The 15,119-nt window shown below is 51.5% G+C and overlaps 1 protein-coding gene across 1 annotated transcript in view; it reads right to left on the bottom strand.

Moving 5' to 3' along the window:
* LOC147103595 (small G protein signaling modulator 1-like) overlaps nucleotides 1–15,119 on the bottom strand; it is a 63,807-nt gene that overhangs the window by 10,259 nt on the left and 38,429 nt on the right. The window contains exon 11 of the mRNA XM_085962173.1: nucleotides 822–2,045. Within this exon, the coding sequence (XP_085818299.1) occupies nucleotides 822–2,045 (1,224 nt within the window). The remainder of the gene's footprint in view (nucleotides 1–821; nucleotides 2,046–15,119) is intronic.

Genomic DNA, 15,119 nt, shown 5'->3' with positions numbered 1-15,119 from the left:
GTCCAGGCCACTGGATTACTAGTCCAGTAACATAACCACTATGCTGTCATACTAGTGTTGATGGGCAAAGTCCCCCTTTATTTTAGCCGCTCTCCGACAGCGATGGACAGTAGAGTGTCCCCCCGACTCTCCGACCATCCTGGTGGTAATGGATGTGTTTTAACTCCCCGTGTGCCCACAGTTAACAGCGGTGGTACGGTGGTTCTGGTGAGTCAGGATGGGATTCAGAGGCCCCCCCACTCTGCTTTCCAAAGGGATCATGGGGAAAGTCCTTACTGGGTCAAGTGGACAAAGCAGGTACTGAGCGGAAGCTTAGGAACATGGAAATATTGGCAGATATTTGCGGGCATCATACCAACCTCCTGGTAAATTGTCAGAGCGTTTGGGGCTTAGGGTTGGGCACCTGTCTGGTTTTGGATCTGACAGTCCAGTTTTGGACTAAAATTGTAAAACATCCAAGTGTCCAGTCAGGATGCTCCAGCCATCACGAACGTGGAAGCAGGCTTGACGGACCAGCTGGTCTTTTCCTGCCCGTCATTTTCGTATGCCCAATGTGGATGCTGGCCACTTGGAATAGAAAATGTTTGCTGCTCCCCACCACCAGCATCGCGCATCTTTGATGAGCGTAAGAAGTTTATTTTTAATTTAAAACAAAAAAAAAGCAAGATATTGGCTCAGGGTCAAAAAAAGAAATGAAAAACCAGAGTGGCTTTGTACCTAACTTTTGGGATTGGACACAAGGAGGAAAATTACAAGAGAGAGCTCTCGCTGTCTCTCCCACAGCAACAACAATGTGGTGTGGACCAACCCACAGTACTCACGGCGTACGTCACTCCAGTGGAGGAGACGGGGGAGGCTGCAGGAGCACTGCTCTCGGCCACACTCAGCTGTTGACAAAAGCCTTCCATTTCCTGTCCAACAGGCAGTGCCTCGTCTTCTCCCATCATCCCTTGGTCAGTCACATTCTCTTTGGTTTTAAATATGGGAAGTTCACCTTTTGACTCCTCATGGTCAGGAGGTACCTGCGCCGAAAACTCCGCCACAGACAACACACCCTCTGATCCATCCACTACAGGAACTATTTCTTCTGATCTTTCCGCCACAGGGACTATTTCTTCTGATCTTTCCATCACAGGAACTACTTCTTCTGATCTATCCACCACAGGACGTGCTTCTTCTGATCTATCCACCACAGGAACTACTTCTTCTGATCTATCCACCACAGTAAGTGCTTCTTCTGATCTGTCCACCACAGGAAGTGCTTCTTCTGATCTATCCACCACAGGAAGTGCTTCTTCTGATCTGTCCACCACAGGAACTACTTCTTCTGATCTATCCACCACAGTAAGTGCTTCTTCTGATCTGTTCACCACAGGAACTACTTCTTCTGATCTGTCCACCACAGGAACTACTTCTTCTGATCTGTCCACCATAGGAACTGCTTCTTCTGATCTATCCGCCACAGGAAGTGCTTCTTCTGATCTTTCCGCCACAGGGACTATTTCTTCTGATCTGTCCGCCACAGGGACTATTTCTTCTGATCTGTCCACCACAGGAAGTGCTTCTTCTGATCTTTCCGCCACAGGAACTACTTCTTCTGATCTTTCCGCCACAGGAACTATTTCTTCTGCTCTATCCACCACAGGAAGTGCTTCTTGTAACTCCTCCCGAACAGGCACTACTTCTTCGGATCCATCCACCACAGAAAGTACCTCTGGTAGCCGCGCCAGGGGAGGTACCGGTTCCTGCAACTCCTCTTGGGGAGGAAGTACTTCCTCTGAGCTTGGCTCTGCTTTATTTGCCCCACTCCCCCGTCTTACAGCCAGTGTGTGGTGGCTGCACTGCATCACTTCCTCTGTGCTGAAGCTGCGCTCCGAGTAGCCAGATGTTGTGGAGAAATTGCGTGAGGATGGATGTCCAGAGTCCGGGGAGCAGGTGCCATTAGGCACAGTGCCATTCGGAATGGGCGCTGTCTGTTTATCACCATCAGTCCCCACTTCTTTTTCCATTTGTTCGGCCTCACTCTCTTCCACAGACTCAAAGACCTGAGAGCAAAAAAGAGCCAATAAATGTTACACTGCAAGGAGGGCAGTGGAGCAATTTTCTACTGGTCGTGGCTAACTCTAGCAGAACCAGAGTCTCTTTCAACCATCGAGTCTCATCCATTTGAAAGTAGACTCACTCAACCATTGAGTCTCATGTTTAAAAGTGTGACCTATTTTCATGCATCTCACTTGTAAAAAAATAAACACAGCCCCTTGTGTTTAAATGGGTTTGTGAGTGGTCTTGCTGTTTTCAATCCTAAATCTCACTCATAACGTTTCCCCAATGGTGATGACTCTACCATGGCTAGTTCTGATGATTGTTCTTGTTTTTCAGCTCTTCCCTGTATGCAGTATGTTTTTTTGATGTGTAAACTTTTACTATTTAAGCAAACCTTTCATGGATGTATTCTGCACTGGGCAGGGAAGGCGAGTGGGAAGGGGAAAAGGGTCATATTTAAAAAAAATCTATTTTGTATTATTCTCACTTGCTGTGGGCGCGGACTCTCTGCGGAGTGCTGGGTCCACAGGCAGCACCTGGCCTCCAGTACCTCACTCCAGTGAGCCGAAGCACTTTGGGGGTCATTTTAACATAATGAGCCCAGTGGGAACCTGATAGGATTGGATCGGCCGCCGTTTTAAACCACCCTACCCACCCCCCTCCAATTTACCCCCTCCATTGAAGTCAATGAAAAGAAAGAATTTGCATTTATATAGTGTCTTTCACGACCACCGGACGTCTCAAAGCACTTTACAGCCAATGAAGTACTTTTTGAAGTGTAGGCACTGTTGTAATGTGGGAAACGCGGCAACCAAATTGCGCACAGCAAGCTCCCACAAACAGGCAATGAAATAAATGGCCAGGAACAGGGAGAGGCAATATGCACTTCATGGCCCAGTTTTAAAGAGTGTGCAGGGACAGAGGTACCTGGGAGTTAATGTGCATAGGTCCCTGAAGGTGGCAGGACATATTGAGAGAGTGGTTAGCAAAGCATATGGGACCCTGGCCTTCATAAATAGAGGTATTGAGTACAAAAGTAGAGAAGTTATGCTGAACCTTTATAAAGCGCTGGTTAGGCCACAACTGGAGTATTGCGTCCAGTTCTAGTCACCACACTTTTGGAAGGATGTGAAGGTCCTTGAGAGGGTACAGAGGAGATTTACCAGAACGGTTTCGGGGGTGGGGGATCTTAGCTACAAGGACAGGTTAAGAACATAAGAACATAAGAAATAGGAGCAGGAGTAGGCCAATCGGCCCCTCGAGCCTGCTCCGCCATTCAATAAGATCATGGCTGATCTGATCCTAACCGCCAATCCACTATTACAGAACCATCTCCTGAATCTAACCGAATTAGACACACGAAATAGGAGCAGGATCAGGCTACACGGCCCCTGGGCCCGCTCCGCTACCCACAGGGCCATGACCAATCCGAACCTAGACTCATGTCCAAATTCCTGCCCGCTCCCCGTAACCCTTAATTCCCTTTACTTCTAGGAAACTGTCTATTTCTGTTTTAAATTTATGTAATGATGTAGCTTCTACAGCTTTTTGGGGCAGCATATTCCATGGACCTACCACCCTCTGAGTGAAGTAGTTCCTCCTCATCTCAGTTTTGAAAGAGCAGCCCCTTATTCTAAGACTATGCCCCCTAGTTCTAGTTTCACCCATCATCGGGAACATCTTCCCCGCATCCACCCGATCCGACCCCTTCACAATCTTATATGTTTCAATAAGATCGCCTCTCATTCTTCTGAACTCCAATGAGTAGAGTCCCAATCTACTCAACCTCTCCTCATATGTCCATCCCCTCATCCCCGGGATTAACCGAGTGAACCTTCTTTGTACTGACTCGAGAGCAAGTATGTCCTTTCTTAAGTATGGACACCAAAACTGTACGCAGTATTCCAGGTGCGGCCTCACCAATACCTTGTACAACTGAAGCAATACCTCCCTATTTTTATATTCTATCCCCCTAGCAATGAAAGCCAACATTCCATTGGCCTTCTTAATCACTTGCTGCACCTGCATACTAACCTTTTGAGTTTCGTGCACCAGGACCCCCAGATCCCTTTGTACTTCAGTACTTTCCAGTTTCTTGCCATTAAGATAATAACTTGCTCTACGATTTTTCCTGCCAAAGTGCATAACCTCACACTTTCCAGTATTGTATTCCATCTGCCAAATCTCTGCCCACTTACTTAGCCTGTCGATGTCCCCTTGCAGGTTTTTTATGTCCTCCTCACTCACTACTTTCCCTCCCATCTTAGTATCATCTGCAAACTTTGATATGTTACACTCGGTCCCCTCCTCCAAATCGTTAATATAGATTGTAAAGAGTTGGGGACCCAGCACTGACCCCTGCGGAACACCACTAGTTACTGATTGCCAGTCTGAGAATGAACCATTTATCCCAACTCTCTGCCTTCTGTTAGATAGCCAATCCTCTATCCATGCCAGAATATTACCCCCAATCCCGTGATTTTTTATCTTAAGCAATAATCTTTTGTGTGGCACCTTGTCAAATGCCTTTTGGAAGTCTAAATACACTACGTCCACTGGTTCCCCTTTATCCACCTTATACGTTACTTCCTCAAAGAACTCCAGCAAATTTGTCAAACATGACTTCCCCTTCATAAAACCATGCTGACTTTGTCCTATTAAATTATGATTATCCAAATGTCCTGTTACTGTCTCCTTAATAATGGACTCCAAAATTTTACCTACCACAGATGTTAGGCTAACCGGTCTATAGTTTCCAGCCTTCTGTCTACTGCCCTTTTTAAATAAGGGTGTTACATTAGCAGTTTTCCAGTCTGCCGGGACCTTTGCCGAGTCCAGGGAGTTTTGGAAAATTATTACCAATGCATCCACAATCCCTACCGCCACTTCCCTCAAGACCCTAGGATGTAAGCCATCAGGTCCAGGTGATTTATCCGCCTTGAGTCCCATTATTTTACCGAGTACCACTTCCTTAGTGATTTTGATCGTGTTTAGCTCCTTCCCCCCTTTAGCCCCCTGTTTGTCCAGTGTTGGGATATTCTTAGTGTCTTCTACTGTAAAGACTGATGTAAAATATTCATTCAGTGTTTTTGCCATCTCCATATTTCCCACCATTAATTTCCTGGTCTCATCCTCTAAGGGACCAACATTTACTTTAGCCACCCTTTTTCTTTTTATATAACTATAAAAACTCTTACTATCTGTTTTATATTTTTTGCTCATTTACTTTCATAATCTATCTTCCCTTTCTTAATCAATCTTTTTGTTATTTTTTGCTGTCTTTTAAAGTTTTCCCAATCCTCTATCCTCCCACTAGATTTGGCTACCTTATATGCCCTTGTTTTTAGTCGAATACTATCCTTAATTTCTTTACTTAGCCACGGATGGCTGTCTTTTCTTTTACACCCTTTTCTTCTCAGTGGAATATATTTTTTTTGGAAGTTGTAAAATAACTCCTTGAATGTACACCACTGATCATGTATCGTCTTACCCTTTAATCTATTTTCCCAATCCACTCTACTCAATTCCGCTCTCATACCTTCATAGTCTCCTTTATTCAAGCTTAGCACGCTTGTTTGAGATCCAACCTTCTCACCCTCTAATTGAATATGGAATTCAACCATGTTATGGTCACTCATTCCAAGGGGATCCTTTACTAGGACATTTTTAATTAATCCCGTCTCGTTACACAGGACCAGATCTAAGGTTGCTTGCCCCCTGGTTGGTTCAGTTACATACTGCTCAAGAAACCCATCCCTAATACACTCAATGAACTCATCCTCAAGGCTGCTCTGCCCAATTTGATTTGTCCAATTAATATGATGGTTGAAATCCCCCATATAGCTGGATTTGTTTTCATTAGAGCAAAGGAGGTTGAGGGGTGATTTGATAGAGGTGTACAAGATTATGACGGGTTTGGATAGGCTAGACGGGGAAAGGCTGTTCCGACTAGTTGATGGTACAAGGACTAGGGGACACAGATTTAAGGTTTTGGGCAAGAAATGCAGGGGGGGATGTGAGGGAAAACGTTTTTACGCAGCGAGTGGTGAGGACCTGGAACTCGCTGCCGGCGGAAGTCGTGGAAGCGGACACACTCAATGTTTTCAAGGGGAGACTGGATAGGCACTTGAGGGAAATAAACTTGCAGGGCTACGGGGATAGAGCAGGGGAATGGGACTGACTGGATTGCTCTAGAGAGCCAGCGCAGACTTGATGGGCCGAATGGCCTCCTTCTGTGCCGTTATGACTCTATAATATGTTTAAGGTGTTGGTTAGGGGAGAAATATTGACCAGGGTACCCCATGCTCTTATTTGAATAGTGTCATGGGAACTTATACCTGAAAGGGCAGACAGGGCCTTAGTTTTACATCTCATCCGAGGGATGGTAACTCCCTCAGCACTGCACTAGGAGTGTCAGCCTAGCTTTATGTGCTCAAGCCCCTGGAGTGGGACTTGAACCCACAACCTTCTGACTCAGAGGCGAGGGTGCTACCCAATGAGCCACGGCTGGCACGTAAAATCAAGTGGGGTGTAAAACGGGCCAAGCCGATCCCGCTATTTTCCCGCTGGGCGGGTTGGGTTAAAATGACCCCGTGTGTGGGCAGGCTGTTCGATCCAGGGCGTCAAGCCTGATCCTTTCTTCACCCAATATCCACACCCATGCACTTTCCAGGAGGAAACACTGGGGAGCAATCAAGAACAAAAAACTTGGCAAATTTATTCCCCTTCCTAGTCCAAGGGCCTTAAAGTCAATTTTAGTGCCCAGACACTCTTGTCTGAGATCAGTGAATTCAGCACAGACCCAAAGTTTCCCCTTATATTGCTATTTTGATCAGTTCCATTTTTCTTCATTCACAATTCTCTCATTTTATCCCCTCACCGGTTAAATTCACCGGCTGAAGTGAAACTAACTCCTGCCCCAGCAGACATCGTTGAACCCTGGGCTAAGTCACCGTCTGGCCATGTTTAAGCTTTTTACACAACTTGGCTACATATCAAGTGTCCAATTACATGAAGCCAATCAGTGCACCAGTATCTTTTCCAAAACTTGAGGTGCAGCATTGGACAATTCCCTGACAGGAACCTCCTGAAATGAACAGGAGTGGAGGTCATAGGGCATAGACTAAAGCATAGACGAAAACCGTAGACTAAGGCCATCAGATACCTGACAGGATGTAATGTTCCTCTTGGGCAAGGGTTAAACATGTCTGTGGAGGGCAACAGGCCAAGGTTGAGTAGAGGAGATGTGAGGATGGGTGACCATTCTGAATTCTGCGATTGAGCTGCGGGGGGTGAGGGAGTCTTTGCACCAAACCTTTCCTCTGCCATTTAACGGGGTGAGCAGGTTTGATGGGGCCAATAGCCTTTTCTTCTTCCACACTTCCTGAGGCTTCGATAGAAGGGGAAACCAGTTTACATGACGTGACTCTCTCCTGAAGGGGGGGGGGAAAGGCACGATGAACTCACCAGTCTCTGCCTGGCTGTACACTGGTTGGCAGTGGATCGTGTCATAGGCTCGGATACTGCGGTTCACAAGGACTTAATTAAAAACGTATCTGTCCCTTATGTCAACACCATGGTATTTGCAGAGAGCCCTACAAGCGTCCTGACATATGCCGAGCGACTCTGATTTACACCGACTGGGAAGCTGGGTGTCAAATCCTGGACAATGAAATGTCAAAACAGGCTAACATCTGCGGCTCTGGCTGATGGCATCCTGTAAACAGCCCTCTAAACCCACTATCTTAAGTGAATACAAATATTGTTGGCTTTTATTAACATTTCACCTAATGTAAACAGTTACATTTAATTATGAATTGAGGGAGCTCAACTCACTGCATTTAAGTCACTCATCGTTGCCATTGGAACAGGACATTCTGCCAGCCTGAGATGGTTAACAGAAATATGACTTTTGCCTCTGAAGACTTTTGACTGACCTCTTTTTTCTCCCCCCCACCCCCGCACCTCTACTTTCCTCTGCTGAAAATGCAGACTCATTCAGTGCCAGCGGCAACATTGCCCCCCTCCTCCCCCTCTGTACCCCACCTACCCAAGTGGCCATTCTTTGTATGTGAGCCTAGACAGCAAGGCCCTGGTCTTTAAACAAAGGGAGGGAGGGAGCGCGAGAGCCCCAAATGCGGGCAGTTCAGGGGCGCAGAGGCCCAACCGACCCGAGCGCCAGATTCGCATTAGGTGTCCGGACTCCTGGACAGGCCCACTACCTGGCGGGAATTTGGCGGCAGGAGGCCATAGCTGGGGGACCCGGCCATCTGTGGGTGGAGGGGTCGGGAGACGCTCGAAGGGAGGCCGAGGCCAGGGAGGCCCAATGATTCTCCGTGCGGGGCCTGGTGGTGATTTGGGGGTAAAGCACACCTGCTCCTCCTGGCCCACAAAAAGAGTTCTGAGAGAAGTCATTTTTTTCTTTGTTGAAAATTTATCTCAGCCTCTTCTGGCCAGTCGGCCTCTCCCTCTTTGGTTCCGCCCCCACCCCCCGCCCCCGGACTCTCCGCTAAGGTCCTGTCGAGGTGCCGATGATGTTTGAATTTTAAAGCAGGCCCACTGCCCACCCACCTCTCCCGGGAGACTCGGCCCACTCAAAAGTCGGCGTGGCTGAAATGGCGTCCGGTGGGAACGGATCGACCTCAAGCCGGTAAGTGGACCCGGCCTAATCCTTAACCCCCTCCCGCATACCATAACCCCCTCCCACACACCATAACCCCCTCCCGCACTCCCATGACCCCCTCCCGCACACCATGACCCCCTCCCGCATACCATGACCCCCTCCCGCACACCATGACCCCCTCCCGCACACCATGACCCCCTCCCGCACACCATGACCCCCTCCCGCACACCATGACCCCCTCCCGCACACCATGACCCCCTCCCGCACTCCCATAACCCCCTCCCGCACACCATGACCCCCTCCCGCACACCATGACCCCCTCCCGCACACCATGACCCCCTCCCGCACACCATGACCCCCTCCCGCACACCATGACCCCCTCCCGCACACCATGACCCCCTCCCGCACACCATGACCCCCTCCCGCACACCATGACCCCCTCCCGCACACCATGACCCCCTCCTGCACAGCATGACCCCCTCCCGCACACCATGACCCCCTCCTGCACACCATTCTCACTGGACCAGTGAGTGGGTGGGATGGTTAAAACCGAGGCCCAAGCATCAGAAGGCTATTCAGCCCAGTCCAAATCCTATCATCCAACATGCACTTCTCAACTGAACAGCAACCAGGAATGGGAATATTGGGAACACTCCCTCGTTCCCCCCCCCCCCCACCCACTCCAAGCCCAGAGGTAGTGAGGGAAACTGGTGCTCCTCTATTGGCATCCTAACTGATGGAAGCTGGTTAACTCAGCACAGATTGGGGATCAAACCTGGATCTTTCCAAATCTTCATGATTTATCAACAAACATCTGCACATGTCCTGGCCGAATACAATCCTTTAGCTAGAAGTTCTTGGCCTAGAAACACGGTCACGCAGCCCCAAAGATGGACAGGGAGCAGGTGCACATTTCTGTGCCGGAAATGCACCACCCACCATATTGGGCTAGGCCAAACAAGAGGCATCCTTTAGCCACGCCTGAACCAGGCGTTGGGACTCTTGCATACATAAATAAGGGGCTTACCGTTTGTTTGAGGTCCCCGCTTCCAAGACTGGTTTGCCCTGAGGCAGCCAGCGCCATGGCAGGCCGCACTCAGCCCTAGGGATCGCCTGCAACAGAGGTGGTTAGTAACTTACCTGAATGTAAGCATGCCTGCTCCCCCCACTCTCCCCGCCACTGATCACTGCTGCCTTCAACCCCAGATCACCCTCCCTGGGCCTCCTCTACCGACCCCGCCTCCCCTCTGGGCCACTGGCCTCCTTTGCCGACTTCCGATGCTGAACCCCCGGCCCCAATCTCCGACAACACTTACCTGGGGGCCACCGTGACACGAGCAGTGGCCCAAACTTGGAGCCCTCTTGATTGGCAAATTCTTGACCTTTCACCAGCAACATGAAAATGAGACCAGAAGTCAAATATCTGGAGAGCCTCGGGCCTCACCATTCAGGCGTGTGGCGGGGGAGGTGGGGGGGGGAGGGGTGCACGAACGACGCCCCCTGCACGCCCAAAAATGGTCCAATTTCTAAGCCCTTGTGCGTTCCATACTTTGTTACCTTATTTACAGCCCAACCACTACACTGTTCATGACTTCAGTGAATCCCAGGCACAGCCACTTGAAGTGTGTCCGAACTATGCGGTTAAGGGTCTTTGCCCCTGGAGTGCGCACTGGTGGACTCACATTACCACTGGGGAACAAGACATTTCCAAATTCACAATTCTTTGCACTGAAATTGGAAGAAAGTCTAATCGATCGGTACGCAATTTTGTTTATAGATTCCATGAAGTTGTGTCCTCTGTGATTTAATCCACGGGAAAAGAAAAACAAGTCAAAGTCACATCAATTGGTTGGACGGGATAAGTCGAGCGGGATTTCCATGGAGAATGTCCTTGCCATTTGGTGGGCCAACCAAAAGGCGCCACTTGCAGAAAGTTATCGATCCATTGCTTCCCCCGCCCACCTTGGGATCTGGCCACTTTTTCCTCTCACTCCTCCTTCCCATGAAAACCGAGCAGGAAAATAATTAACAAGCGGAGGGGGGAAAACAAATTCAAATCCGATCACTTACAGCTTTTCTGGACCCAACACCCAGATCCATAGGAACAGGAGTCGGCCATTCAGCCCCTCGAGCCTGTTCCGTCATTCAATGAGATCATGGCTGATCTGCGACCTAACTCCATGACGTAAGAAAACTACTAGGCACTTGGTCTAAGCATTAGACAAAGCTTTAATCAACTGTTTTTCAACATGGAGATCTAGTTGTGTCCTTCACTAGTTCCTGTTAAAGAATGTCCTGAGCAAGCTGGGCCCATGCCTGAGTTTTTATACTCTCCCTGGACAGCGCCACCAGCAGGCCGCCCAGTATTATTTCATAAGTCATTTCCACATGAATGACAAGATCCATGTCACTCCATATACCCGCCTCTGAGTATCCCTTAATACCTTTGGTTCACAAAAATCTATCAATCTCCGATTTAAAATTAACAATTGATCCAGCATCAATTGCTGTTTGCGGAAGAGAGTTCCAAACTTCTACCACCCTTTGTGTGTAGAAGTGTTTCCCAATTTCACTCCTGAAAGGTCTGGCTCTAATTTTTAGACTATGCCCCCTAGTCCTAGAATCCCCAACCAGCGGAAATAGTTTCTCTCTCTCTACCCTATCTGTTCCCCTTAATATCTTGGAAACTTCAATCAGATGACCCCGTAACCTTCTGTATTCTAGAGAATACAACCCTAGTTTGTGTAATCTCGCCTTGTAACTTAACCCTTGAAGTCAGAGTGTGCTCAGTAAATGTAGCCGGCATTCTCTGCCAGGCGGTGAAACTCATTGTTTGTGACAGAGTAAATTGGTCTTTAATGAGAAGGCCACACATTCTTCAATTCTACAAGTATATTCTCCAGCCTATTGCTTTGGTGTTTTCTGTATCACTAAAGCCTGTGGTTGGACTCCACAAGACTGGAATTTAAAAAAAATATAATTGTAATTTGACTACTAGCTGCTGTAATAGTTTGGTCCAAAAATTCAATCGCTAGTTAAATATAGTAATAAGCACGCTTAACTTCCTTTTATTTGTGGCCCCACACTTAACTACGACACACACATGGACCTCACGACGGCAGCCTTACAGGTGTCCACGTATTTACCTGAAAAATCGAGTGTGGCAGGAAAGCTGGGATCTAAGACATGAAAGGATAGTTTAAACAGTCAGAGCTCACACAGTTCATGTATACTTGAAACCCAAAAAACAGTATATTCAGAAACAAAACCAGACTGTGGGTTTGAAAGCTTCCTGTGAGTCACACAGCACAGCACGACAGTACTAACACAAAGCAGTAAGCTGCTCCTTACTTGCCAACCATACAGAGTTAGGAGAATCTCTATCCCCCCCCCCCGCAACTTGTGCCTTTTCGCTCGTCCACCATTCTGCCTTCCACTCCCGATGGTGACCTCCTCCACTCAAGTGGCCATTTTCCGTGGGTGCTCCAGGCCAGCGCAGATGGCCAGTCATGGAGGCATCACACCCAAGCCCAGCCTCTTCCTTGACCGTCGTCCACACACAAAGACTATCCATCTCCCCCCCACTCTTTTTCCACTCATGGGTGCTGAGGCCAATTGTAGCATCCAGACTGCTGCCCCAGCACAGACCTGGGATTGAAGCTGGTCTGGATAACCCGGGTGGTGCATTTATCCACCGAGACACATTAAGAAGCCCTCGTCTACTGTTGTCTAACACGGTGACTTGCAACTGAACGAAACCTAGCCATAAAAATATGTTGCCCCTAAACTATGCGGGTCTGTGTCATGGTGATTCTACAGAGAATTCTGAACAGCACAATACAGTAGGAACTGGAGTTTCTACTTTCTGGAAAGTCGGGCACAGTTTCCATCTCAATCCCCTCAGCACGAAAAGGCCTTTAAACACCGTCAGGAGGTGCTGGCATTGTTCAACTCATCAACCCACTCACACCGAGAAGGAATAACGGCCTCTTGGCCCAAATCAGCTCACCCAGTTAGAAAATCCTACAGTAAACCTCCCCCCTCCTAACCACCCCCCTCACCTACCCAAACCCCCCTCCACCCTCCCCCCTCCTAACCCCCGCCCCTCACCCACCCTAACCCCCCCCACCCCCACCTCCACCCTCCCCCCTCCTAACCCACCCCCCTCACCCCTCCTAACCAACCCCTCACGCACCCTAACCCCCCTCCACCCCCACCCTCCTAACCACCCCCTCACCCACCCTAACCCCCCTCACCCACCCTAACCCCCGCCCCTCACCCCTCCTAACCCCCCTCCACCCCCACCTCCCTCTCCGCCTTACCCCCCTCCCCCCTCCTAACCCACCCCCCTCACCCACCCTAACCCCTCTCCACCCCCCCTCCCCCCTCACCCACCCTAACCCCCCTCCACCCCCCACCTTACCCCCTCCCCCCTCACCCACCCTAACCCCCCTCCACCCCCCACCTTACTCCCTCCCCCCTCACCCACCCTAACCCCCCTCCACCCCACCTCCCCCCTCCTAACCCCCCCTCACCTACCCTAAACCCCCTCCACCCTCCCCCCTCCTAACCCCCGCCCCTCACCCACCCTAACCCCCCTCCACCCCACCTCCCCCTCCACCCTCCTCCCTCCTAACCCACCCCCCTCACCCCTCCTAACCAACCCCCTCACCCACCCTAACCCCCCTCCACCATCCCCCCTCCTAACCACCCCCCTCACCCACCCTAACCCCCCTCCACCCCACCTCCCCCTCCACCCTCCTCCCTCCTAACCCACCCCCCTCACCCCTCCTAACCAACCCCCTCACCCACCCTAACCCCCCCTCCACCATCCCCCCTCCTAACCACCCCCCTCACCCACCCTAACCCCCCTCCACCCCACCTCCCCCTCCACCCTCCTCCCTCCTAACCCACCCCCCTCACCCCTCCTAACCAACCCCCTCACCCACCCTAACCCCCCCTCCACCATCCCCCCTCCTAACCAACCCCCTCACCCACCCTAACCCCCCCTCCACCATCCCCCCTCCTAACCCAACCCCCTCACCCACCCTAACCCCCGCACCTCACCCCTCCTAACCCCCCTCCACCCCCACCTCCCCCTCCGCCTTACCCCCCTCCTAACCCACCCCCCTCACCCACCCTAACCCCTCTCCACCCCCCTCCACCCCCCACCTTACCCCCTCACCCACCCTAACCCCCCTCCACCCCCCACCTTAGCCCCTCCCCCCTCACCCACCCTAACCCCCCTCCACCCCCTTCCCCCTCACCCACCCTAACCCCCCTCCATCCCCTCTCCCCCTCCTTACCCCCTCCCCTTCCCCACCCACCCTCCCCCTTCACCCCTACCCCCTCCACCCTCCCCATCCCACCCTCCCCCCTCCTAACCCCCGCCCCTCACCCACCCTAACCCCCCTCCACCCCACCTCCTAACCCCTCACTCACCCTAACCCCCCTCCACCCCACCTCCCCCCTCCTAACCCCCCCTCACCCACCCTAACCCCCCTCCACCCCTACCTTACCCCCTCCCCTCCTAACCCACCCCCCTCACCCACCCTAACCCCCCTCCACCCCCCCTCTTCCCCACCCACCCACCCCCTCCCCTCACCCACCCTCCCCCTCCCACTTCCACCCTCCCCCACCCCCTCCCCTCACCCTCACCCCACCCCTCATCCCACCCCCTCCCCCCTCACCCCCATCCCACCCACCTCCCCCCCACTCCCCCCTCCACCCCTACCCCCCCTCCCCCTCCACCCCTCCCACCCACCCTTATCCCCCTCCACCCACCCACCCCCCTCCTCCCCCTTCACCCTACTCCCTCCCCCACCCCTCCCCTCACCCTCACCCCTCACCCTCCCCCCTCACCCACATTCCACCCCCTCCCCTCCCCCCTCACCCCATCCCACCCACCTCCCCCCTCACCCCTACCCCCCTCTCCTACCCCCCTCCACCCCTCCCCCCATCCCACCCTCCCCATCCCACCCCTCCCCATCCCAACCCCCCTCCATCCTCACCCCACCCCTCACCCACATCCTCCCCCCTTCCCACCCACCACCCCCCACTCTCCCCTCACCCCTACCCCCCTCCACCCCTCCCCCATCCCACCCCTACCCCCCTCCCACCCCCACCATCCCCCCTCACCCCCACCCTCCCCCCTCACCCCCACCACCCCAACCACCACACCTCCACCCTCAGCACAGTATCCAATGATCCCAGCGTATTTGCCTCCTACCTGCAGCCGCCTGGGCCCTAAAGCTTTGGAATTCCCTCCCCAAATCTCTCCACTTCTCCCTCTTCCTTCGAGACGCTGCTTAAAACCTACCTCTTTGACCAAGCATTTGGTCACCTGTCTCAATTCTTTCGGCTCAGTGTCAACTTTTACTATGTTAAAAGCGCTATATAAATGAACGTTGTTGTTGGAAGTCTATTCCATGAGTTAATCTTCCCTGTGTGGAGC

Source organism: Somniosus microcephalus, chromosome 19 (genome assembly GCF_052327205.1).
Source record: "Somniosus microcephalus isolate GS21.2 chromosome 19, FLI_Smic_1.0, whole genome shotgun sequence".
NCBI lineage: Eukaryota > Metazoa > Chordata > Chondrichthyes > Squaliformes > Somniosidae > Somniosus > Somniosus microcephalus.
The sequence above is the reverse complement of the archived record's forward strand: the minus strand, read 5'-3'. Positions and strand labels throughout refer to the sequence as shown.